We start from the raw sequence: 26,420 nt of genomic DNA, 5'->3' as shown, positions 1-26,420 counted from the left end.
TAATAATTTTAATCCATTTTTTCTTTTTTGATTATTTTGGCTCGACAACCGTTGTCAAGGCCTGCAGGATAGTCAGTCCTACGAATGGCGGCATGCGGGGCTTGAACCTATGACAAGAATGTTGTTAAATCGTTCGAGTTGATGACTGTATCGGTAGGAATACAGAGAAATCGGTACTTCTGGTCACTCTGGCTACGCGCACCCGTGCTGTCACCGTCTGTCACCTGTCAAAGCTGTCAAACGGGTGGTGAAGGCACCGTCATGGCGCAACCGCTCCGAGCCGAACCCATCCAGCCAGCAGAAAATGTGTTGCAGGCCAAGGCACAAAGTGGGTTTATTATACAGGTGGGCTTATCCCGAACAAATTGACAGCCGTACTGTAGAAAAGTGAAAACGAAATGACAGGAGGGGATTCGATCATTTGTTGATGTATGCGTGTGAATTCCAATGGCTATTTTGGATGATGTGTCGTAGTGTGGGTGAAAAACTACGTATCACAATCGAATCCACTCCTGTCATTCGTTCGTCCAATATGGCCTTCCCGCCAAACCTATAAGCCCACCTAGTCCCTATACCCACTTTGCCAAGGCAACACACAAGGCAGACGAAACGGAAAAGACACAGCGCAACCGAGCCCGTGTGCAGAGCGTGTGTGCCTGTGTTTGTGTGTGTGTTCGTACGTTGTGTAGCCAAGGGTGGGTAGAGATAGGCCGCCATTCATAAAGGGAAAGCTGCTAATTTTCCTGCCGACCAGCAGTACAACAACCGGAGTCGGACGCAGCAAAAACAATCGATTTCAACTCCGGTCCCAGTCTCGAGTGTGTGTATGTGTGTTTGTACGTGCGTGTGCCTGTGCATGTGTGCTGTAAAACAGTGGTAGAGTTTCAGTTTTGAGCAAAACCACCAGTGCCACCGTCTCCTACGCCAAGACACTGCCGTGCCTGTTCCGTGCTTGTTACCGTTGTCCGGCTGGGAAAGAGTGTGGAAAAGGAAATCTCTCACAGTGAGTCCGTGTGTGTGTGTGTGCCAAACAAAAAAAGTGAGTGTATGCTTTTACCGTAAGGATTCTGTTCACGATCGTGAAAGGGGACTGAGGGTTTTTTTTCGCAAACCCCCTGACGCTGTGGGGGGTTGGGGTTGACTGGTGATGCGTCTGTTGCGCCTTTTGCAAGATGGTGAAAGGGTGGGGGGGGGGCGCAACACTGGCAAGGCGACAAAACGCAAATGATTTGTGCCCAGTTTCGCTTTCCCTGCCCAAAACGACGCACAAAGGGAGAGTGAGATGGCCGCTGGATGGGGTAGGGAGAAGAAATGGGCGAGAGCGAAAGCATTTGAACATTACAACAACACGCACACACAACAACAAAAAAACAAGCCAATTGCACCTAACAAATGCATATGTGGTTGCCTTTTCTTTTACTTCCGGTCGTCCCAATAAACTGTTGCACATAGAGCAAGAGGGGTGCGCAGCGGTTGGGCAGCAGTCGTATGGGCTGAGGCCAGAAAGAGCCTAGGAGACGGGCCTACTCCCTCCAGAGGCCAAACAATTCGCAATACACTGGCAAAACTCCGTCTGGTTCCGCTCGTGTCTGTCTGTGTGCGTGTGTGTGTGCGCACAAAACAATTGTGAACAGATTTTTCCGGGCCAAAAAGGGCCCGGAATGTCGAACCCATTACTTCACCCATCCTTACATTGTCTGCCTGCCAATGTATGCTTGTGTGTGTGTGTGTCTGCTTTCCTGTTATATGCCAGGGCGGCACACCTACACACGCACAAGATGGAGTTGACCCGAACCGCCGAACCACACGACGCAATCAAAAGGAAAGGAGGAAAAGATCTCCCTCGATCCCCCCCACTCCCCCAGCGCACAATCATTCCTCTCGCCATAAAAGGAAAAATCCTTGCTCCGGATTGAGGCGCTTGCAAAGGAAAATTCATTTCCATTCAATCCCACACACACACACATACACCTCCATCTATGCATGTGGGCGCCCACGGCAACGAATGTCCTTTTTTGCATTTAGCGACCCTTTCCTCCATACACCTTCCCCCACCCCTTCCCATGGGCGATGAGTGTGGGTGTGTGCTATTTTTGGATGTCGATGGATGTCGTCCTTTTGGGTTTTCACTTTTCTGCTGATTTTCGCCTGTATTATTAATGCAGGCGTGTGTGCTTTTGTTTCTTCCACCAGCGCCATATCCTTGACCAGGAATGCCCTATGCCCCCACACACACACACACACACACGCTCGCAGTGTGTGCGCGCACAGAAAGAGAGAAGATCCTTTTTGCAGCCCTCGGAGCGGTTGTATTGTCCAGTGCGCGCGTGTGTGTGTTTGTGGAGGGTTTGCGTAGCTGTAAGTGTGTCTCTCGCGCGTCCTTGTCACCTTTTTTTTTTATCACGCCCTCCCTTTTCCTCGATGTGTGTGCAGCACGTGCGCGTGCGTACATGTAACTAAGTGTATATGTGTGAGTGTGTATGTGTAATGGCAGGGGGAAAAAAGGTCATAAATATCCTGAGGAGCTGGTGGCCAGCCCTGCCAATGCTTCGGTGCAATACCCTTGGATGCACTGAAACTGGCAAAAACAGCAAAAAAAAACCTTTTTATTTTTTGCAAAGAGCCCCCGGCGGCCTAAACGCCGCCTTAATGTAAGCGCTTCCGCCTGCCGAAAGCAAACAGTTCGTCCTCAACAGCCAGCATTGCTGCGGCACCGTCTACAATCAAACCATGCACAGAGCCTTCTTCTTCCACCAGGGCAAAACCCCCCCCCCGGGAGACATTTCGGCCGGGTTGGGTCGATGGAGGACGGGGAGGCGAAAACTACCGACAGACCAAATCACTGTAAAACTGTTCCTCTATTTTTAGGGCTTTACAGCAAGAGAGAGAGAGAGATACCTCTGATTGCTCCGGACGGTTCGGTTACGCTTCGCCCAGCCGGCATGGATTACCTGCCCTCGGCCGCATTAACTACTAGGGTTTCCACACAAACAAACCGGGCACACACGGGGCTGGAGCCTGGAAAGCAAACAAGCTTTTAGGGTATTTACCTTTTTTCCAGACGAAAAGCTGACCGCAAGCCCCGTGACCGGTCGCCATGATCGCTCACCCACCCGCGTAAAGGTTCACCGTCAACCCCCCCTGACGGTGCCGGAAAATTGGAAAAATTCAATAGCGTATGGGATTGGGTTTGTCGGGGGGTGGGGGTAGTAATGCTCGTACCACCATCACCACCACCAACGAACCATATTGGGCCCTGCGCTTTACAAACGGACGCCGCTCGTCCGTTTTTCCTCTCCTGTAAAAAGGGAACTCTTGCTCTCCCACGCCGTCTTTCTCTCTCTTGCTCTCTCTCTCTCTCTCTATGTCTCTGAAAATTTCACGTGAAAACTCACGGCCAAAAACACTTGCGCGATAAAAGGAACAACCCCCTTTCCCCCTCCTCCCGAAGGCAGAGTAGATCACTGTTTTTCACGCTCGCGCTCTCCCTCCTTATCTCCCAGTGCGCTTTGCTGCTGCTGCTGCTAGTGTGCGTCACTGGAAATTTTGTTACTGTCACCGTATAAGGTAGCGTAAAAGCCCTTTGCGGTTGCGGGCAGGACAAAAACGAAGGTGGCAAAAGGTGCGTAATGTGTGGATCGCTCATTTTCGTGCGGTTAAGGACGTTCGGTCCTGCGTGTGTGTGCATGCACCTCTCAGCGGAAGCAGTTGCAGTTGGTCCCGGGGTGGTGCGAGGCAACCGGCAAACGGGGTTTGACAGTGTCGGGACTTGGGGACGATCCGTTAGTTGCTGTAACACACTGCCGCCGGCGGGGATACCAACTGCGGCTGTGTGGGGAAAATCACACCCACACACACCAGTGCTTCCCGTGTTCGTTTGGGCAAAGATTGCTAATGGTGGGCGTAAGTAAAGGGGTAGTTACAGTGTTTAGTGTACGCTGTCTACGCTCGGAGCAAACCGTGGAAGAAACAAAAATAAGGGGCTCGAGCAAATAGTGCGTCTTCTAGCAGCACCAGCCACGGTCAACTTGCCAATTTCGCTCGCTCCTGACGGGGTGATGTGTTTATTGATTTTCCTCGGCCAGGACGACGTCGGGCGGCGCACAGATGCTGACATAGGCAGCACTCTCGCTCTCTCTCTCTCTCTCGCGCGCGCGCTCGCAAACACACGAACGGAAAACGCAGGGCCGCAGCACTGCTTAGTACACGCCGGTGGAAAAGCCAAATAGGAAAAGCCTAATTGGCGAGTTTTGATGTCACAATACACAATTGATATAGCTCTACACGGCTTGTACGTCTGTGTGTGCATGTGTTTAAATTGCATCCCGCACTCTGCATTTGACTTTCTTCTTGCTTATTAAATTAACCATCAATTAGCCAAGCCACTCTAATACCTCATTCTCGTTCCCTCTCTACCCGACAGGCGCGCTATTCCACCATTTGGAGCATTCGTGAGCCGCAAACCGAAACAAACAACTCGACGACGTGTCACAATCAACCGTCTCTCACACCGATCAAAAATTCAGTGAAAGAAATCTTCCGCCGCAGCACGGCTGGCTGGCTGGTGGCACGGTGGTACCATGTGAGGATGTGCATTGCCAGCACCGCCAGAGCAGTCCACTCGAACGCGACCAGCTGCAGCTTGCACGGGGTTGCGCCACCGCTAGGTTAATCTGTTTCGTGCGTGCTCTGTAAATCCCTTTTTACTAGTGCGACCGATAGCGAAAAGAAGTATTTCCCCTTGTTGTGTGGGTGTGTGTGTGTGTGTGTGTCTACAATCAAACGTTTTCCCGTGATATATCGGCCAGCAGTAAATGGGTGCGCGCGATGCTGAAGATACAGGTACGTTTGGGCCGAAAAGCCCTGGTCGTTCAGCATGCACAAATACGCCGGTTTGTAACATTTTTAGGTAGTTTGGGGCCGTCGGTTTAACAAATCTTATACAAAAAAAAATCAATTTCATCTGGCTAGCTTCCCTACTCGCCCTCCCCCAGCGCCACAGCAATGCAAACAGCTGGGCCCGCCCGTAGCGCACTGTGTCTGGGCCGGTTTAGCTCGCGTCTGCCGATGCAGGCAGACCGGACAGGCGTCAGATCGGGTCGGTGGAGGCGACCGTGACCGTCCTTCAGAAGTTGTTCAGATGAAGTCATCACATATCACGCACCATTACCATTACCATATGTGTGTGTTTGTGTGTCTATGTCGGTGGCGAAATCTTCATCATCGCCGCATGTTGATGTCACATGTGTGTTTCGCTTATCCCTTCTTATTATTATTTTTTGTGGTTGCTGTTACCAACTATTAACCATATTGTGTAGCAATTTGCACAGCATTCCAGGGGAGCGCCCGCGTACTCGGTTTATCGCTCGGTCCCATTTCTTTTTCACTTTTTGCCGTTGCTGAGCTTGATTGCAGCAAACCAGTGAGTGTGCCGTCCCCGGGGGAGTGGGACCAATCGCGCAGATTTGGGCGCAGTTCATTAGCTTCTACACGGCTCCCGCCAGCCCAGCTTATGGTCCGACCGCATTAGCCGACCGATGATCTAAAGCCATCTATTTGAAGAAATTGGTTACGCCAAAAGCATTTAATTAAACTGTCGCCATGCGATACGGTAACGCTGGTGCGCACGGTGGGTGTTGTGCAGTTTAACCCTTCGGCTCTACAATTACTATTGTGGTTCGATATGTTTACTGTCCTAATGTCAACATTTACTCAACATTACGTTGAAGTCGTTGTGTGCCAAATGTATTCGTTTAGAACGAATTAAAAGTAAAACAACTCTGTTTTTGGTAATATTCCCAATAGCATTTTTTTCTCTGGCATATTTTGTCTTCGAGATCGAATGGTGGTCGCGAAAGGGTTAACGGGTTCGGTCGCTAAATCACGACACCGACGACAAGCACCCAGGACAGCCACCGTTTCCGCTCGGTGCAGCATTCCAGCGTGCGGGTGACGTACGTTTCGTTTAGCAATGTCCTTTTTTACACATCGCATTGATGCGGTCCGTGTCATTGTTTGTTTTAATTAGCCATCGTTTAGTCATTGCTGACGGGAACAGTAAGATTGAGTATTGTTTTAATTTATTTATTAGTTTACAATTTGTGATTTAATAGCTCATGGGAAGAATGAAGCTTTTTTTAATGACTGGTAGTTGAGTCATGCAACTTCTAAATAATCATTCTGATAAAAACGGAAGGTTGTGTTGCAATGTAAAAGCAATGAACTCATCCAAACTTTTATTTTTTATTGTTTTTTTTTTTATTTTCTTGTATTCTGAGTAGTGGTGGGAACTCAAAATCGGGCCTACTCGATTCTGATTCCGTGTTCGGTATCAATTCCGTATTAATTCGGATTCCGATTCCGGAGTAGATCCCAGAGCCGATTCTAAAGCCGATTACGGAGTTGACTCCCCAAGTGCCACAAATCCACTAAACGGCATCATCCGATACCGAATCCGAATCGAATTAGTGATGGGAAAAATAAAGATTTGGTCGGAATCTATTCCGGCTAGCTCCGAAGTTTTCTAGTATCGATTCCGGATAGTAGCCCCGGAATCAGTTTCCGGAATCGATTCCGGAATCGGCTCCGGTATCGAAATCGGCTACGAAATCGGATTTAGCTACGAAATCAGAATCGGCTTCAAAACGGAGTCGGTTTCGGCATTTTCATAAGAATAGGTGTTTGGGTCCAATGATGGTGCGTGTCAAAAGCCGTAAAGAATCAAAATTTACTCGTAAACGATCCATTCTCATGTAGATTATCGGACCGATTTCGCTTCTGAAACTTCCTATTTCAATTCAAGAACTAATTCTCGTTCCCGAGCTAATTCCATTTCTGGAGTCAATCCTGATTCCGTAACCGAAGCAAATTACGATTCCTAGGTCGATTGAGATTCCGGAGTCAATTTCGATGCCGGAATCAATTCCGGGCCCAACTCCGGAATCGGCTGCGGACCCAAGCGCCACAGATTAAGCTGGACTGGAAAACGACTGGAAAATCAAATCTTGTTCTTCTTTTTGGCTCAACAACCGTTGTCGGTCAAGGCCTGCCTGTACCCATTTGTGGGGTTGGTTTTCAGTGACTTTTTTGGATTAACCCCCATAACAGTATAGTCAGTCCTACGTATGGTGGCACGGTCCATTTGGGGCTTGAACCCATGACGGGCATGTTGTTAAGTCGTGCGAGTTGACGACTGTACTATGAGACCGGCTAAAATCAAATATCCATAGAAAAAAAAACGAAAGCTTCACTGGTTTGTTTAATAGCTGGCGTTTTATAACTCATCATTACAGGGTTTCACACTTTATCTCAAGACCGCGGGACCCCTTCCCGAATCTGTCTTAGCCAAAGCCAAGACTGCGGTATGATGCTTGAAAACGTTGATGATACCTGAATTCATCGGATGCAATGCTGAATCTGCGGCACATTTCTCGAAACACACTGGTCCGCGCCGAGGACATGCGGTCGAATATTTTTTTACACGGATAACCTTTGTGTACATCAGTGTACTGAAAACAGTGAATTATTTTTTCGTGTTTTTACCAGAAAAGATTATTTAAACAGTTCAAACTACTTTCTTAACATTTGTAAATATTTTAATTAAACAAATATGCATTCACTCATTTTATTAAATTGTCTTTTTTTGGTTAAAAAAACGAAAAGGATAATTGAGTGTTTCTAATAGACTGATGTACACAAAGGTTATCCGTGTAAAAAAATATTCGACCGCATGTCCTCGGCGCGGACCAGTGTGTTTCGAGAAATGTGCCGCAGATTCAGCATTGCATCCGATGAATTCAGGTATCATCAACGTTTTCAGGTATCATCAACGATTTCAAGCATCATACCGCAATCTTGGCTTTGGCTAAGACAGATTCGGGAAGAGGTCCCGCGGTCTTGAGATAAAGTGTGAAACCCTGTATATTGCTGTCTTTTTCTTACAATTTATTTGCCTAACTTCATCTAATCTTGGTCTATATACCTTGCGAACATTCCAACAAAAAATCTATCTGAATTGTCGTACTGTAAGATACCTGGGTATCAACACCAACGATCGTTACTCAAATAAATCTGAAACTCAACCAAACAAATAACAATTAAAATCTCACTTGCTTCAGTTAAACAATCTTATCAACGTTCTAGCGATGCAAAACTTCAATGCGCAACCATAAAACAATACAGAGGGTATGATAAAAAAAAACCTCTCAAAGCGAAGAAAGCTCCGCTGTGTAGCTATCCCACCAACTATTTTCCTATTTTTTGAATGCATTTGTCGTTGAGTCGTTTGCCGTCTGCTATACGAAATCTTTTTATATTCCGTTTAGGTTGAGAGCTTCGGCCGTATCGGGGAGCTCGTTCGTCGCTCATGAGTGGACAGGGTTGTACTACTAGATTGGGCAGAACAAAACCTAGACGGTTTTCTAATTTTTGATCATAGAGGGCTATGAAATAAGTGAAAATGAGCGTCGCGGCGAACGATCCCGAGAACGAACGAGCTCCCCGATGCGGCCGCTTGAGTCGTTTAGAAACCATTTAGTGGTCGTTTAGTGGGATTGTGGTACTTGGGGAGTCAACTCTGGAATCGGTCCGATAAACTCTCGACGATTTATCAAAGTATTCCGCGGTCTGGAGCTCTATAGGAAAACCCTGTAAAATATTTCAAGCATAGTTGCTACAAGAAATGAAGAACAATGTGAAGAAGAACAATTAATTATTTCGCTTTATGTCGCTTGCTTTCATTTATAGATCCATCATCAACTGGCTATGCTTAGCCGCTCACTGTTGAGGCAGTAAAGGAATCGTGCAATTCGCACCCACTACTACTATTACTACAACTGCTACTGCTACTACTACTGCTGCTGCAGCATCACATTTCCACCGCACACGAGTGCATGCTATTGTAACTAATATTAAGTCAATTCGAAATACGACCCGTGCACGCGTTTGCACCAACGGGAACCACCTTTACGCCGGCCCGGAAAAAAACACCAATGGTGTTGCTAGCTGCGCCAGTGAGACATTGAACACAACGGCGGCGTTGCAAGCAGCGAAGCAGCAGCAACAACACCTGAACCCCGGCCCGCACCGACCGATTAGCGCCTGCCGACTAGTTGCAGTCCCTCTCAAGGCGGCAAGATGAAGCAAATCAACGTATCGGTGGTGGGTCTGTCGGGCGTGGAAAAGGACAAGGGCCAGCTCGGGGTCGGCAAATCCTGTCTGTGCAATCGGTTCGTGCGCCCCAAAACAGACGACTACGCGATCGATCACATTTCGGTGCTGAGTCAGGTGAGTTTGGCCGTATTGGCGAACACCCTCGTGTTTCCCTTCGGTATGTAACGACTGTGTGTGTGTGTTTTCTTGCTCATTTGCAGTCGGATTTTAGCGGCCGAGTGGTGAACAATGACCACTTCCTGTACTGGGGCGAGGTGCGCAAAACGTCCGAGGAGGGCGTGGACTACAACTTTAGCGTGATCGAGCAGACCGAGTTTGTGGACGATGCCACCTTCCAGCCGTTCAAGGTCGGCAAGATGGAGCCGTACATCAAGCGGTGCGCCGCGATCCGCATGTCGTCGCAGGAGAAGCTGAAGTACATCTGCAAGAACCAGCTCGGCATCGAGCACGAGTACGAGGAGATCGTCCTGCCCGAGGGCCGCTTCCTCGTCGACGGGTTCGTGTGCGTGTTCGACGTGAGCGTCGTGCCGAACCGGACGGTCGAGAAGCAGGTCGAGTTTGTGACGCAGATCATCAACAACATCCTGAAGGTGAAGAAGCCGGTCGTGCTCGTCACGACCAAGAACGACGACGCGAACGAGCTGTACGTGCGCGAGGCGGAGAAGATCTGCTCGCGCAAAGAGTACAAGGGCCAGATACTGCTGATCGAGACGTCCGCCCACGAGAGCATCAACATCGATCTCGCGTTCGTCGTGCTGGCGCAGATGATCGACAAGGCGAAGCAGCGGTCGAAGGTGCCGTCGTACGCGGAGGCGGCCAAGCAGCGGAACGACCTGCTGAACGCGAGCACCGAGTACGTGACGCGCCTGATCCGGACGCAGATCACCGACCACCGGTCGATCTGGAGCAGCTCGTCGAAGAAGCTGTCGAACCACCGGGAGTGGATCGACTTTCTCGAGCTGTTCGGGCAGGAGGCGGGCCAGCGCATCTTCCGCCGGCACATCAAGAAGCTGCGCGAGGACTACCAGTCGAAGAAGCTGCAGAGCTACATGGACTCGTTCGCGTGCGTGCTGCAGGAGATGCTGCCCGACATCAACAGCATCAACCTCGAACTGGACAGCTTCAACGACTGGGCCTCGATACGGAGCTACTTTCGCGACCACATCGACTACGAGCAGTACTTTTTCGACGCGATCGAGCGCGGCGGCAGCTGGGCGGAGCTGAGCGACATGAGCGACATGGAGGACGAGAACCGGATACCGTTCGACATACTCGACACGCCCGAGGCGGAAACCGTGTTCAAGAATCACATGAACGCGCTGCAGCAGGAGCAGAAGCGATTAGAGTAAGTGGCACGCGCCCCGTGACCGGTGGTTGGCGTGTATGTGTGTACTTATGCCAGTTGACTTCTCTTGCGTTTTCCACCAAGCCTGTCATTCCATTTACGTTTTAATGTATTTAAAAAACCAATCACCCGTAACACGTTCCATTCTGTTAACACTTAAATATTTGGTGTAGCAAAATTCGTTATTAGTTTCAGTTTCGGTCTTTAAATTTAACCATTGCAATCACTTTGCATAATTTAAGTTAAAAAATGGAAATAGTTTTTAAATTACACATGGCCTGAAATATGCCTCGTGACCCCTTTTACTTTACAAACATCAACCAGAAAATCATAATTCGGCCTTTAGAAATGCTAAAATTTCATAATTTTCATTTTTCGAAATGTCATTAAATATGAATTATCACCAAAAAAAATAATAACAATAACAAAAATCCCACATGCACAAGCACAACCCATCGATTTGCATCATAAGAGAGGGAAGTTTGAAATTTGCTCTGCCTGTCTGGAAGTGGTTTCGAAATTATTAAATTACACTGCATTTTTAAAGAAGCAAAACCATTGAAACTTATGCTGCAAATAAGATGAACCTCTCACGCAATTTCACACTTCATCCGCACTCGGCCAAACCCCTCTTACCACCACCCCAACCCCCCTCTCACCCATCACCTCACCCATTGCAATAGGCAACCATAATGCTTAAAATTAAGACGACGTGTTAATTCAAACGATTGATGCAATTCTTCAATATTCTTCTTTTTTTCCATTTCCATTCGTATTTTGCTGGCTTTGCTTGCATTGTGGTTTTGAACCGTAATTCTGAACACGGCGCACCGTAAAAACGTATATGCGCCCACGTGTGTGTGTTGTGTGTGTGTGTACGTACGTTTATGTGCCTTCAACAGGATGCCAAAGAGGTGATTTGAACAGTTGTTTTTTTCTCTTCATCTTCATTTTTTTTCTTCTTCACTAACCTCATACGTACACTGTAATATTAGAGCATCGCATCAGCATATACCACATTTGCGCGGGTTTGTGTTAGCGGTGATAACCAAGCGTCATAACAAACAACACACATTCATTCACATTAAATTCATTCGGAAAAAGCTGTAGGGCACTGTCAAGTCAGTCGGCGATCAGTTAGAGTGCAGGGAGAGAGAGGGAGAGAAATAATTTTGCCAAACGAGCACGCCAAAATTTAGCACACAAATTCACATCAAGTGGCTTGGTTTCAGGTTCGATCGCAAGGGCAATACATCTAGTACACACTAAATATAGCGACATTCCAAAGATAGTTGTAGATGTTAACGAAACGAAATCTCTTGCAGCACAGCAGTTAGGGCAACACAGTTTGCTTCCGTTAAGTTTGCGCAACCGACCTCTTTTCGCCCAACTAACGACCCGCCCGGCGGCTCCGTTTCGCCCCATTACAGATGGAAAAAGCAGTTCAAAAAGCTGCTGGAAGAAACCGGCTACGTTACGCCGGGCAAGCAGCTGTCCGAGGTGCGCGTCCTGTTTATGGGGCGCGAGTGCTTCGAAGCGCTGTCCGAGCACGACTGCCAGCAGATCTACGACAACCACCAGCGCGAGCTGGTCGAGACCGCTAAGCACAACTTCCAGGAGCTGCTGATGGAGCATGCCGATCTGTTCTATCACTTCAAAAACATCGAACCGTCCGGTACGATCACGCAGAACGACATCAAGGAGATAACGGACGTGCTGCAGGAGGACCTGCGGTACAAGCTGCTCGACCGGCTCGACCAGGACCGGAAGGTGATGCTGTTTCAGCATCTCGGCTTCGTGCACTGTCCGATCCGGGAGCACTGCCCGGCGTTCCCCAACTGCATGGATGCGCTGATCGAGCGGATACTGATCTCGAACCAAAAGTAAGACATACAGGAGGGAAACACACACACTTAAAACCAGTGGTGGGAGCTCGGTATCGTACCTATCCGATTCCGATTCCGTGTTCGGAATCATTTCCGGAGCCGATTTCGATGCTGGAATCGATTCTTATTCCGGAGCCGTTTCCGATGTTGGAATCGATTCCGATTCCGGAGCTGATTCCGATGCTGGAATCGATTACGAATCTGGAGCCAAATCCGATGTTGGAATCAATTCCGATGCTGGAGCCGATTCCGATGCTAGGATCGGTTCCGAATCTGGAGTCGATTCCGATGCTGGAATCAATTCCGATTCCTGAGCCGATTCCGATGCTGGAATCGATTCCGATTCCGGAGTTGAGTCCGGAGCCGATTGCGGAAAAGATTCCGATGCTAGAATCGATTCTAATTGTGGATGTGATTCCGATGTTGGAATCGATTCCGAATTCGACTGAAACTGATTCCGGACCTACTATCCGGAAACTAATTCCAGACCTACTATCCGGAATCGAATCCAGAAAACTTTGGAGCTAGCCGGAAACGATTCCGACAAAAAATTCAATTTTCCCATCCCCACTACTTAAAACATCCCGAGAATCCGTTTTCCGAGCACAGTTGTTCATCCCCACTACTTAAAACATCCCGAGAATCCGTTTTCCGAGCACAGTTGTTCATCTTGGAAGTTTCTTTGTTCGTTTCTTTTTTTTTTCTTAACCAGCCTCCCGAATCCACGGTTCGCGCAGAAGGATGGCCAGCTGCAGCTGAACCTGATCGTGATCGGGCTGGACTACATCGCGAACGATTTCATCGACAAGATACACCAGAACTGCAACGACAACGGCGAGTACATCGTGGACGGGCAGGTGTACGGGCTGAACATCGAGACGATCAACCGCGACAACGACTCGTTCTCGTTCGAGCTGCAGTGCAAGGGGCTGATCTGCTGCTACTCGAACCGGCAAACGTTCCAGTATGTGTACGAGGTGCTCGACCGGCTGCTGGTGGACAATCTCGACTTCAAAGACAGCGTCAACAACCTGCACATCGTGTTCATGAGCGACGAGAAGAACAGCCAGAGCACGCTGCACCAGCTGCAGGCGGACGGCCAGTCGCTGGCGGAGAAGCTGCACTGCGTCTTCATTGACGAGAACGAGTTCTACATCTCCCAGCAGCAGACGAAGTTCATCAACACGACGCTGAACAGCGTGATCGACTCGATCCCGTTCGAGGATCTGAAGTACGGCCTCGCCCTGCACGAGCTGCCCGACCTGCGCATCATCATGTCGATCTTCTGCGGCGACCCGTTCTCGATCGAAAACATACTCAGCTCGATGATGCTGGAGCAGTCGTGCATCAGTGCGGGCGAGCGCAACATCATCTTCGAGATGTTTCTCGGCGACTCGAAGCGGCGGGTCGAGCTGATCCTCTCCTCCTACCACGGCGCGAACGCGTTCCGGGACGATCTGATCCACGGCTTCATACTGCTGTACTCGAGCAAGCGCAAGGCCTCGCTGTCGACGCTGAGCGCGTTCTCGCTCAACATTCCCAACCTGCCGATGCAGATCGTGGCCGTGTCGGAGCAGGGCGGCGTCAATGCGTTCTTCAACAGCGAGCTGTCCCAGCTGCTCATCACCGAGGGCAACGGGATCGCGGACAAGCTGCGGGCCCACTTCGCCACCGGCTCGGACGACGAGGGCCAGCTGAAGTTCGCCTCGTTCGCGCCGTTCCTGAAGGAGGTGTGGGACAAGAAGCCGGAGATCGAGCACGCGTTCAACCTGGAGGAGCCGCTGACGATCGATTCGGGCGAGGGCACGATGGAACACTCGATGCACCATCACCACCAGCAGCAGGTGCCGCAGCCACCGCCCCGGTACGAAAGCTACCTCATCAACGGGTCGGCCACCACGTACCGCGGCGGGATTGGGGGCCAACCGCCGCACCACGGGCACCATGGGTCGCAGGCGCAGCAGCAGCAAACGCTCGCCCATCCGCCGCAGCACGGTGGCCAGCAGCATCACCAGAAGCTGTCGCAGCAGCTATTCGACAACCGCTCGATCAACTCGCTGGACGATCTCGACAGCCTGAAGCAGCAGGCGCAGCAGGCCCAGCAGCTCCACCAGCAGCAACCGCACCAGCACAGCAGCATGTACTACTACGAGGACAGCAGCGACTTCGACAAGGGCGGCAGCAATCAGGGCTTCCAGATCTATCCGCCGCCGACGACGCCGCCAGAACCGGCCCCGCCGGACCACCTGCTCATACCGGCGTCGATACTGCGGCAGCTGAAGGCCGACACGGTGTCCCAGTCGCAGTCGAGCCTGGAGGAGATTAACTGTAAGTAGAGGTCGCTGCGTTTGTGCAAAAACCCGCAAAGGAAGGGCGTGGAAATTGAAATTGTTAAAGAGGCAAAGCTGTGAACAGTGCCAAGCAAACGATTTTTTTTTACTTTCTTTCTATCTCTTCTAAACATTTGAATGACAGACTACTTTTTATACCAAAATTTGTACTCACTTTTTATCACCCATTTTCGTACACGCAACAGCTGACGTCAGCGGATCCAAGGACTCGATCAACACTTACGACTCAGGTTGATATTTATCTTCGCAAAAAAAAAAATACAGTGAAATCTCTCCAAGATGTAGTCTCCTCAATATATTCTATCATGGACATTCCATGGCAACGCGTAGTTTTGTTTAGCCTTCCTCTGATTAGTCTTTTTGTTTCTTGAAAATTCACCTTAGAGAGACTTCACTGTACTCACGCTGTAAACTGCACGTAATTATCTGTACCTCACGTGTACACGTTGTTGTGTAGTTCATTTTCTGTTGTAAAGTTCCGTCCCTGTTGTGTGTGTTGTGCATGTAATCCTTTGTTTGTTTGTTTGTTTTTGTTTAGATTTAACAGTACATTAGCTTATGTGTTTCACTACAGTCGTGTGATTCTTTAACAAGTAGCTGGTTTTTGTTTTTAAAGTTTGTTTTTTGCACTTTCGGAGAAAGCGCTACAGTTTAGAATCATTCTACTCCCAACTGTTAACCGGTCTCCATTTTTTTATTATTATTATTGTTTTGAAAATCTGAATGTATTTATCCATTTCTGTGAAACAAACCCGTGTCAATGTTGTGTTCGTAAAAGTCATTCCATTTTTTTCGAGTTGATTATTAACTTAACCTCATTGTTTTCTCCCGCGGTGCAGGCTGGATAGACGACGGGTTTCTCATCCAGAAGCAGGACAACAAGCAGAGCGAAGATCTCTGGAAGAACATGAACGCACACCACGCGTTCACGACCGGCCGCCGGCCGAACCAGTCGTCGTTCGCGAAGAAGATACGCCCGAAGGGACCTAGTCAAACGCTGAAGCAGCCGGGCAAGCTGAACCTGAAAAGCTTCGCCATCGTGAACGAAGCGATCGCCCGCATGAACATTGGTGGTGGCGGCGGCGGGGGAGGAGCTGGCGGCGATGGGGGCGCCTCGGGCGCGAACGCCGGCCTGGTACCGATGACCGAGAAGGAGCGCAAGAAGGCAAAGAAGCTGCTGCAGCAGCAGCAGGCCCAGCTCGAGCATGCGCCGCTGGCCGCACCGGAGGACGACAGCGAGGAGTACGAGGACGAGGCGGGCTACGAGCAGATCAATGACGCGTTCAGCGATGCGGTCAACAATGTGGCGAGTCAATTATTTACCACCTTTTCCGGCGGCCCCGGTGCCAACCATGGTGGGCGCGGTGGGGGTGGCGGCGGCGGTGGAGCGGACAGTTCGGGCGGTTCCGAGATGGGGACGCACAAAACCAAACTGCGACAGAGAAGGGAAAAGGAACAGAGTAAGTACACAATGTGCAAGGTTGTGGGGGATTGCTGCTTTATCCTTAAATATGACTTATGTATGTGTGTGTGTTTTTTTTTTGTTGCAGTCTTTAACATACAAGAAAACTCCGACTCGGAAAGTGATTCGAGCTCGCTGGAGCGCAAACGCTCCAACGATGGCTACTCGAAGATCAACCGCAAAGCGCAACCGCACAAACGGCATCGCAAAAAACGCACCGCCATCCCGGTGCAGCCGCCCAAGATCCCGCTCGGCCCGTTCGGCTCGTCCGCGGGCGATATGATGGGCGGGGTCGGGGCGAGCGGCGGCCCACTCGGCGGCATGCCCATCATGTACCAGAAGCTGAAGAACGAGCTGGGCAGCGGGCTGGAAAAGCAGGACAAACCGTCCCAGGAGCCGGACGAATCAAGCGTTGACATCTCATCCCCGCGCGACAACTCTCCTATCGTGAGTATTGTTTGGCGCTCTTGATTTGGTGGCATTTTTTTCTGAAATAACGGATAAAGAAATAATTTAGCATTCCAAGCATTACAAAAGACAACAAAATTCGAGAAAGGCCGTATCCTTTCAGATTATTCTTAACCATTGGTTTGCTACTGCTAAGAATCTTACAGGGTTTTCCAAGTCAATTTCGAATGTAAACTATGTTATTCACCGCGTTCAAAATGTTATTGCACATCGATCTGATATTTAATTTGTATCATATTAATTTTTAATTTTTTCAGCATGAAGTTCAACACTTCAACTGGTTGCTGCCATCGTTTTTGGATTTGAACCGGGATTTGAAGCCGGATCTCCTCACCCGTTGACTGGTGAAGAGTTGAAAATCATGCTAAAGAAATTAAAAGTTATTATGATGGAAATTAAATATCAGATCGCATAACGAGTAAATCTAACTGCTCAACAAATAACTCTTTTTTATTCAGGAAGAACGGTTCGAGAAGTCCGTATTGCTAGCAAATACCTCTTTTAACGAGTAAAATCTCGCATAACGAGCAATATCATAAGTCTTCCAGATGCGTTCTTTTGGGGCCGATATAAAATGAAGATTACGATTGGTTAACATTGAGCATTTTTATATTTTTGTTTATCGCTCAGGCAAATGAGAGCTTCATTTATTAAAGAAAACTATGGCCAGGAGAAGAAGTTTCCTTTAACTTTATGATGTACAAGTGTGTGGTATGATATATTGTCGAGTGCTGTAAATTTACAGGGTTTCCAAGTCACTTTCAAATTGTAAACATTGTTATTTACCACGTGCAAAATGATATTCCACATAGATCTGACATTTCATTTCCCTCATAATGATGTTTAATTTCTTCAGCATGATTTTCATGCTCCGAACTCTTACTAGAAACAAACCGATAAAAGAACGTTCAACTTTTTTTTTGGCAGCAATGCAAGCGGTGACTTGAAACTGTTGATTCAATCATTGACAAAGAAAATGAATGAATAATAATAACAGAAAATAAATTAAATGAACTACAAATATTTTCATTTATATCAGTAATATGAAGACATTTTCCTTTTTTTTCTGATCTATATGTGCATTTATACTAGCACGTGTGCAGTTCTAGAACCAATTATTTCACTTTTCATACAAATTATATTAGAAAGAGTCTACTGCATAACAAGTGAGTCACTGAAACGGATTAAACTCGTTATGAGGGGTTCCACTGTACTTATTATATTTAATATTTAGTGTTTAATTTACCGCTCCAAAACGAATAGTACGATGTGTCCTCTGCGGAAATTCGAATGACTGCGGTCAAAGACGAAAACTCGTTATTCGAAAAGCTATTTGCCCTATAACTTGTACGATAATTAACATAATTGTCTCCAGGGGCAAAACAATGGAGCTTATTCTATTCTTTTACTCGATTCGAGTGGATATATTTGACTCGCATGCTCTTTGAAATATGCTTGTTGTATTAGACGTCTGGTAGAAAAAAAACATTTGCTACGGGCTGCCGAAACCCGGACATCGAAACATCGGTTTCGGGACGACTGAGGATTTGATCTCGAGAACGAATATCTCTAATCGGCTCTGGAATCAAAATCAAAATAACATGTAGACTCTTTCATGGGTAACTACTTCTTGGAAACCTCGATACCGCTATTAGAAGTAGAAGCAGGACAGTTTAGTGCCTAAGCAATGTTTAACTCGACGTCGAGACATTTCGACTGCAAGAATAGAATAAGCCTGATCGCTAAAACATTACACTTCCACACGACACTCTTCAAACATACAGCCACAACGGATGACGCCCGTGCTTATCTCACTTTCTCCCTCCACAGTTTGGCGTGCTGCCGAAGGGAAGCGATCGGGAAAAGCTGATCACGAAGCAGAAAAATTGGTTCGGCAAGGAGATCGACCCGGCCGGCAAGGCCAGCAAAGAGTCGAAGGACGCCCGGGGCAGCAGCAAGGGTGCGAGCAAAAACTCAAAACATAATGGCGCTGCGGCAGCGGCTGCAGCGGCGGCCGCAGCCGCTGCACTCCAGCAGTCCTCGCTGGCCAGCCTGAAGCAGTCCGACAAAGTGCCGCTCGTGCCGCTGTTCGTGGAGAAGTGTGTCAAATTCATCGAGCAGGAAGGGCTCGACTCGGAAGGCATCTACCGGGTGCCGGGCAACCGCACGCACGTCGATCTGCTGAACCAGAAGTTTGCTGAAGGTAGTAGTAGCCGTCGGGGGTGGGAGGAGAGGATCAACTTTAAGCTAATTTTCTCCCGTGCACTCACCAATGTTACAGAATCGGATGTAGATATAGAAAAGCTGGACATACCGGTGAATGCGGTCGCCACCGCACTGAAGGACTTCTTCGTGAAGCGTCTCAAGGGGCTGTTCAGTGCGGAAATGATGAGCGAGCTGGAGGAAATAGCCGGCTCCCGGCCGCTCCAGTCCATCACGAGCCTTAACATGGAGGTGAAAACGGATCGGAGCTGCCGGCTGATCGCACTCCGCGGGCTGCTAAACAAGCTGCCGCCAAACAACTTTGCAATACTGAGCTACATCTTCCAGCATTTTGTACGGTACGGAGAGAAAACAAACGAACATTTATTTGCGAAAGCCACGATACGTATTTACTTATTTATCTATTGAAATGCTTTTCCCCTTTCTTCTAGTGTATCGGAAAACTCGAAGCTCAACAGCATGGACAGCAAAAATTTGGCCATCTGCTGGTGGCCGACACTGCTGCCGATCGAGTTCACCGACATGATGCGGTTCGAAACGATGCGCCCGTACTTGGAGGACATCGTGCAGACGATGATCGATCAGTATCCGTTCCTGTTCTGCGGCGAGGAAGCGTTCGTGATGGTCTGATGCGAGTAAGAGCAGCCCGCCAGCACCGTGTCAGCCGTGTCGGGAGGCGGGCAGAACGCTCGTATTTAGATGTTGTGTAGAGTTTGCACCTGACGGTGTGCCTCCCTCCCCCGATTGCTGATGCAGGGGAGGATGAGCGCTGTTTGGGTGTTGGCTTCCAACTCGCAAGAGGGAAACTCACGCGTACACACAGTATTTGAGAATGAGGGGGAGGAAAACAAAAGTCCGAAAGGACAAGTCAATATTGTAACTGAAAAAATACCCACACATACACACACACACACACATGCAGACGTACACACCAACACATACTTAAAGCATCATAGGCTAGTTGAGGAAATGTGCTAAACACCAATCACTTGCATTACTGCAACTCATAGGAAAAAAAAAAACAAAAAGCACGCGAAGGGTTCAATCGTGTACCCAACTCGTTGAATGATACATGTTAGGGCAAATGAATCGGAAAGGAAGCGAGAGAATAAAGCAACAAGCTACCCATATACTCATACTCATTGGTACAACCGCATACAATATTTTAAACCATACTCGTATCAATGTGTAACGAAACCAATGTCCATGCGATAATGATGGATGCATTTAGCAAAAGGAAAGCGAACGGAAGACAGCATGCAAGCAACAGAGAGAGAGAGAGAGAGAGAGAGAGAGAGAGAGAGAGAGAGAGAAACGCAAGCAAACAATGATTGTTGTACATCTTTAAGAACCTTTCCTTCGAGACGCTGTTAGGAAGAAGAGGAAGAAGAAAAAACGAAGAGTAAAAAGAAACACTGAAACTAAACCCTCCGCTGCCGAAACGTTAAACGATAATAGGTTATTTTTTGTCCCGCCCCGTAGAAAGGAGAGGTGCCGTAGTAGCACGTTTTTAGTTTTTTTTTTTTTATTCTGTATACAAAGCTTTATCAGTCCCCCACGTAAAGACAAAAAAACACACACTCACATACACACAAAAACTACTCACAACATACTCCGTCGTTCAACCAATGATATTTACCTATTTATATATTTACCGTGCAACACAATAACCGAGGCTGAAAGATTTTATTATACCTGTAATGATCTGTGTTTTACTTTGCAATGTAAAAGAAACAATAAGACGTAAGCGACCGATTTGCCCAACAACAGTACAGTTACATCGCAAACCGAGAACATTCACCACTTTGCATTTAGTTAGGGTTCGTTTGGCGCGTCTGCCAAACTGTAAAGACAAAATTTGGTTTTTTTAGCTTTTATTTATACCATCTCCTTCCCTTCCCCTTCCTGAAGCTCCGTTCCGAAACTGTTCCGTTTCCAACTAAGAATCTATGTGAATGCTAAGTCGTGAAATATTCAATAATCGCGCAGACCCGTTTTGGAATGAGACAAAAACGCGTAAGAGCGAAAGAGAAAGCGTGGTAGCGCATCTGCAGTAAAGCTACAGTTAGTTAGGCGTAGAAATTAAAATGCACACACATGCATGATACTAGTGCACACTCATCGTTAGAAACCCTGCCCACTCACACAGACACACATATTTATATATATACATACATACAGACACACACATACACGAAAAGAAAAACATAATGCTTATGCGAGTTAATGTGCAGTGTTGTTGCGATTTAGTTGTTTGTACACACAGTTTTACTTTTGTGTGCTGGTTGATGTTCGCTAAACGATTTGCTTTACAAAAACAAAACACACACACACACATACACACACACACAATCGATGGGTCAATTTTTGAAGCGACACAAACATGTACTTGCTTAATGTGAAACCCCCTTGCTCGCTAGTGTTACGCACTTAGTATAGGGTTTAAGTATAGTTTGAGCGAACGCGCTCCAGAAAATGAAACAAATTCTAAGACGTTACACGCGCACATACACACACACAAGCAGATTTCGTAATAGATTCTTTGTTACATTCCTCCTTCATGGACATGCATGTGTGTATGTGTGTGTGTGCGTGTGTGTGTGTGTGCATGAGGAAGAAAATCGCTTAAAGTAAAAAGAAGAAGAAAAAAACGAAAAAAAAACGATAACATATTTTTGTATGTATTAGCTCTGTTGTAAAATGGGTGGCCTAGGGTAAGAGGTGGTGTGTTAGGGATATGTAATACGGCGAGAAAAGGAGAACGAAAAGGAAGAAGAAAAACGAAACGCTTCAATGATTTCATCGGTCACTTCGCTCTACGCTATTCGACGGCTTGTTGTCCCAATCTGTTTGTGAGATGTTGTGGAAAAGAGGCATTTAAATTCACACACACACACACACACACACACACACACACAAATACATTCGTACACAAAATCATCATTTAGGCGTATGCAAATTAAGTATTGGAACTATGTTCATTTTACCAAAAGCAAAACAACCTTATAAATACAAACCGCGAAAGCAACACGTGACAAAATCGCTAACCCGAATGAAAACCATCGAGATTTATACATGCCATAATGAGTTTACTGGGCCCGCCTGTTTGCTCCACGCGCGTTTGCGTGGAATGTTTGACATTCGATTTTGGAGATGCACAGCCCACTACAAACTACCATTTTAAGCAGTCGTAAAGTTGAAGAGAAGCAAACAAAAAAAGCAGAACAAAAACCTCCCTACCGAAGATTGTTGATACATACACGAACAAGTTCAGTATTTTCTACCCTTACCAGATAATAATCACTTCCCCCTTCCTTGCCCAGTGTGCGCCACCCGCCACGGCGGTACTACACGAATCTATAGTTACGCTACGTGCGGTCCGTTCTACTAGTATTAAGCAAGTCGCGGACACGCCTGTGTCATGAATCAGTGAGATCTAGAGCGGACGAGAGAGCGAAACAAAATAGAAAACGAAAACAGTAAATTAAGAAAACCCTATGAACGTTACGTTAAGCAAGTCGGAACTAGCAGCTGTAAACGAATCTGAAAATTGAGTAATTTTCCAAAACGCTAAAACGGAACCGAGCAGTAGACGCGGGCAAGAAAAATAGATTTTTTTTTGCAGCAGAGAGAGCGAGAGAGAGCGAGAGAGAGAGAGAGACATAGAGAAAGAGAGAGAGAGAGAGAAAGAGAGAGAAAATACTCATCAGAAGGAAAGAAGGTGATACCCGTGATTAGAACTTTATGTTTGTGTGTGTATGTGCGTGTGTGTGTGCGTGCGTGTGTGTGTGCATGTGGGTGTAAAATCCCCCCCCCCCCCCTCCCCAGGCAACCGTCGTCGTTCCGTGTTAGTAAGTGTAATTGAATTCTCTGGTGTAGGATTATGTTCCTCGTGCAACAAACAAAACAACAAAAACAAAACAAAAAAAACGATTCCATTGATAATAAAATGCTTGATGTGTTTTTTGCGCAGCATAGGAAGCAGATTGGTAGGTGTGTGTGTGTGTGCGCGCGCGCCGTGCGAGGAGCGGGTAATGCGCTACGTAGGAAGGGCGCGCGCTGGCGGGCAAAGCATAGCTTAAGCACAAGAGTACAGCAGTATCTTAACAGTTTTTCAACAGCAAAAATCGCATTACAGATAGAGGAAAAAAGAGACGGAAACAGTAAAACGGTACCGACGAAACGAAATTGGCACGGTAGAAAGAGTGAGAGTGAGAAAGTGGCAAGTGTGGATGGGGAGGAAAGCGAAAGCGGAATAATGTAACCGTTCTATTGCAATTGAAAACCGACCTGTAAACAATTATGTGGTGATATAAACGTAATTATAAATGGATATATTAGGTATACATGAGGATATATGTTTTGGTTTTAAACAAGCAAGCGAAGTAGAGAGGGGGGAGCAGAGTACAGTCAGGCTAAGAATTGTGTGTTTAAGAGTGTGCAGCCGCGACGCAGCTGCGAGAATGATGCTACTCTGCAACAGTAAAACAAAGAAAAAACAGAAGCAAACAAACAAACAAATACAGAACGAACAACCAACAGCCGTACTAGCCTATGCCTGCATGTGCATGAAAATAGATGGAAAACCCCCCCATTTCGCACGCGAAGGGCGATGATAAGGGCAACATGATGATAGCAACACAAAACATAATGCACGCACTTCCAATACAGAAACCCGCCTCACCTGTTCGTGTCGTTAACATTTAGCCAGTCTTAGTCATACACACACATACACATACACACAGACACACGTGAATTACGGCAATTTAAGCAGTGCAAAATGGGCCAAATTAACCCAACACTACTGCATACAATCTAGCTTTCTCGCGTACGACGCCAACGGAGCTGTTGAATGTATATGTCCCTTTTTAAACACTTTAACGGTCTACGTGGCGCTACACAAAGCTGACTGGGCTTAGGGGTACGCTGCATCACAGGAGCATTGAAAAGACATTGAAGCCCGAAATACACACACACACACGATTATCCAATCTGTGGAGTAACCTGCTGTTACGAAACAGCCTATTGGAGGTGTGTGTGCGTGTGTGCGTGATCGTGAATGAAAGAGCAAAACAAAACTACCGGAAGAACAAAAGCCAGCAGAAGAGTATTTTTAACAGAAGTGAAAACAACAAAAAACGTTTGTGCCATGCCTGTAAAAGTGGAAAAGAAGAAAAAAAAAGAAGAAGAGCGGATTGATACGCTTGGAGAGCAAACTCATCCCAAGGGAAAGAAAGGCGAAGAGATGAGAAACAAAAAAAGAACAAAAAAGAAAGTAAACAATACAACATGTGCAAGCGCATCCGCTGCTATAATATTGTAAACGCGCCATTGATGCGAACGTGATCGACTGTTTAGATAAGTTAAATGTAACTCACACACATACACACACACAAACACACACACACAGACGCATGCGAGCGCTCGCGGATCGACGGATCGATGTCCCAGGTAGTAAATGTTTATTATTTTAAACGCTTTAAAAAGGGGAAACACTCTAAAATACTCACAGAAATACACACACACACACACATACTCACACCAGTCTCTGTCTCGAAGCAGGTGAAAAGACGACAAAAAAGCAACAGATAAAGCGCAGTAAAAGCACGATCCAAAAACAAACAAACAAACACGTACACATATGGCAAACCCCCCCCCCCCCCCCCCCCCACTTACAAATAGAAAACCGCAGAAAACCGAAAACAAGAACGAGCAGGAGAGAGAGAAAGAGATGGGAGTAAAAACAAAACAAAATTCTACGCAAAACAAAAAACGCAACTGATAATTTGACTTGTGCAGTCTTTGTGTCCAAAATGTGTCGAAATGAAGATGTAATAAAAAAAAACATAAGTAATAATATTACTTAATTAATAAATGTCTGTGTTTGTGTGGTTATTTACCCTGTTTTCCACATTTCGGGTCGAATTCGGGCCAACCGACCCGAACCACCCCTCGTTTCACAGTCGACTTCATATATCAAACGACTTCAACTTTACGACCAGCGACGAACCTTCCGCCGCGCGCACTCTCCAAATTAATTATTAACAATTTGTGTTTGGATTTAACAATGGTGTTTGGATCATATTTTGTTTAGGAAAATGTTGCCATTTGGATTATGTTTTTGACAGATTGGTGAGCAATAGAGTTCCGATCCCCAGGGAGTGATCGGTTCCGCTGTAGCGATTATCACTCCCCCCTATTTTATTCCCGTAAAGTCGTAGCTTTTTAAATCATAAAACATTACTTACCTACTTGCTTACCTATCCGGTGTTAAACGGGGGGTCACAGCACGATTCACTCATTGATAATTCTAAGTGGCCAATTCCAGATACATTAGATTCAACTGCTTAGGAAGGTAGTGCCCTGGAGCTGGCCGTTGGTACCAGAGCTCCTGGAGCCATGCAGTTGGTATCACTAGAACTGGCCATAAGGATGTCGCAGTTGTGTTCTGATAAGTAGTGCACCAGATCCATTAGTTCTTGACGAACTACGACGTAAAGGATGCTATGGAATGCCATTCTATTTTCCGATGCCACCACTTACTTGTATAATTTATTTCCTTATTTCTATTATAGTATTATTAGCTTAAAGATACTTCTTTCCTTCTCAAACCTGTATTGGGGTAAGAGGTGGGACTTAGCATCATCATTACCACCAGCCCAAGGTCCCCTTAGGATAGGAGGTCGCCTATTCCAAGCAACCAGGCTAGCGTCCAGAGCAACGGGTAGCTAGCGTCTCTCGAGGCTTAAATCTTTTGAATGCATTGTCCAATATCGATGCATTATTTTGATGAAAATTAAATAAAGTAATGCAGTTTCTTTCTTCTTCTTCTTCTTTGGCTCAACAACCGTTGTCGGTCAAGGCCTGCCTTTACCACTAGTGGGCTTTGGCTTTCAGTGACTAATTGATTTCCCCCCATAGCAGGATAGTCAATCCTACCTATGGCGGCACGGTTTATTTGGGGATCGAACCTATGACGGGCATGTTGTTATGTCGCCTATCAATATGATAGGCACGGTGAAAAAAGGAGGCTTTGGGCTGTGCAATTAATAAGATCAAAGCATTCTATTCGTTTCAATTATAAAACAGAGGATTAAAATAAGTTTTTTTTTTTTGCAAAAAGTTGCTAAAAATTTTGCTACCGAATCGTGACATTTAACCTTATTTGGTTGATTACAATAAAAAAATAAAGGGTAAGTTGTTCACAGGGCAAAATAAATCTTATTTTGTTATGCACAGTTTCAAGCAGTTTGGCTTCATTCGTGTTGATCAAAAGCAGCCGAAATATTTTTATTCATGTTTAAAAAATCGAAAAAGTGCTCTATGAAAAAAATCAAAAATGGAATATGCGGCAGAAATGCTGAATATTTAAGGAAAAATGCTAACATTTATAAATATTTTATATATATTTGGAAAAACGGCAGTTTATACGCAGTGTGCAATAATTGGTTGGTGTGCAACAATTGGCAAATTACCCTACATTAAACGTCGCACGTAAATTTTACAGTTTTTTT

At 46.7% G+C, this 26,420-nt stretch overlaps 1 protein-coding gene across 6 annotated transcripts; it reads left to right on the top strand.

Annotated features, from left to right (window-relative positions):
* The first annotated feature begins 333 nt into the window (after positions 1-333).
* On the top strand, positions 334-24,781 carry LOC120952413 (rho GTPase-activating protein 190). 6 transcript variants are annotated; one of them, XM_049610161.1, is made up of 12 exons: positions 334-695; positions 4,424-4,842; positions 8,746-9,285; positions 9,372-10,516; positions 11,947-12,399; positions 13,115-14,730; positions 14,939-14,983; positions 15,593-16,213; positions 16,304-16,662; positions 18,514-18,886; positions 18,965-19,244; positions 19,338-24,781. In XM_049610161.1, exons 3-12 carry the CDS (start codon positions 9,136-9,138, stop codon positions 19,534-19,536), a joined length of 5,241 nt encoding a protein of 1,746 aa, XP_049466118.1. In that variant the 5' UTR covers positions 334-695; positions 4,424-4,842; positions 8,746-9,135; the 3' UTR covers positions 19,537-24,781. The 6 variants fall into 6 exon arrangements, with proteins under 6 accessions (XP_049466118.1, XP_049466115.1, XP_049466108.1 ...); XM_049610158.1 differs by having other exon boundaries at positions 334-1,003; XM_049610151.1 differs by having other exon boundaries at positions 334-1,039.
* Positions 24,782-26,420: the final 1,639 nt, after the last annotated feature.

This window comes from Anopheles coluzzii, chromosome X (genome assembly GCF_943734685.1).
Source record: "Anopheles coluzzii chromosome X, AcolN3, whole genome shotgun sequence".
NCBI classification, from domain to species: domain Eukaryota; kingdom Metazoa; phylum Arthropoda; class Insecta; order Diptera; family Culicidae; genus Anopheles; species Anopheles coluzzii.
This window is presented reverse-complemented; position numbering and strand designations above follow the sequence as displayed.

Coding starts and splice junctions, on each gene's coding strand:
- LOC120952413 (XM_049610161.1), top strand. CDS start 9,136: ATGAAGCAAATCAACGTATCGGTGGTGGGTCTGTCGGGCGTGGAAAAG. Junction 14,984..15,592: donor GATCAACACTTACGACTCAG/GTTGATATTTAT, acceptor CCCGCGGTGCAG/GCTGGATAGACGACGGGTTT. Junction 19,245..19,337: donor ATCTTCCAGCATTTTGTACG/GTACGGAGAGAA, acceptor CCTTTCTTCTAG/TGTATCGGAAAACTCGAAGC.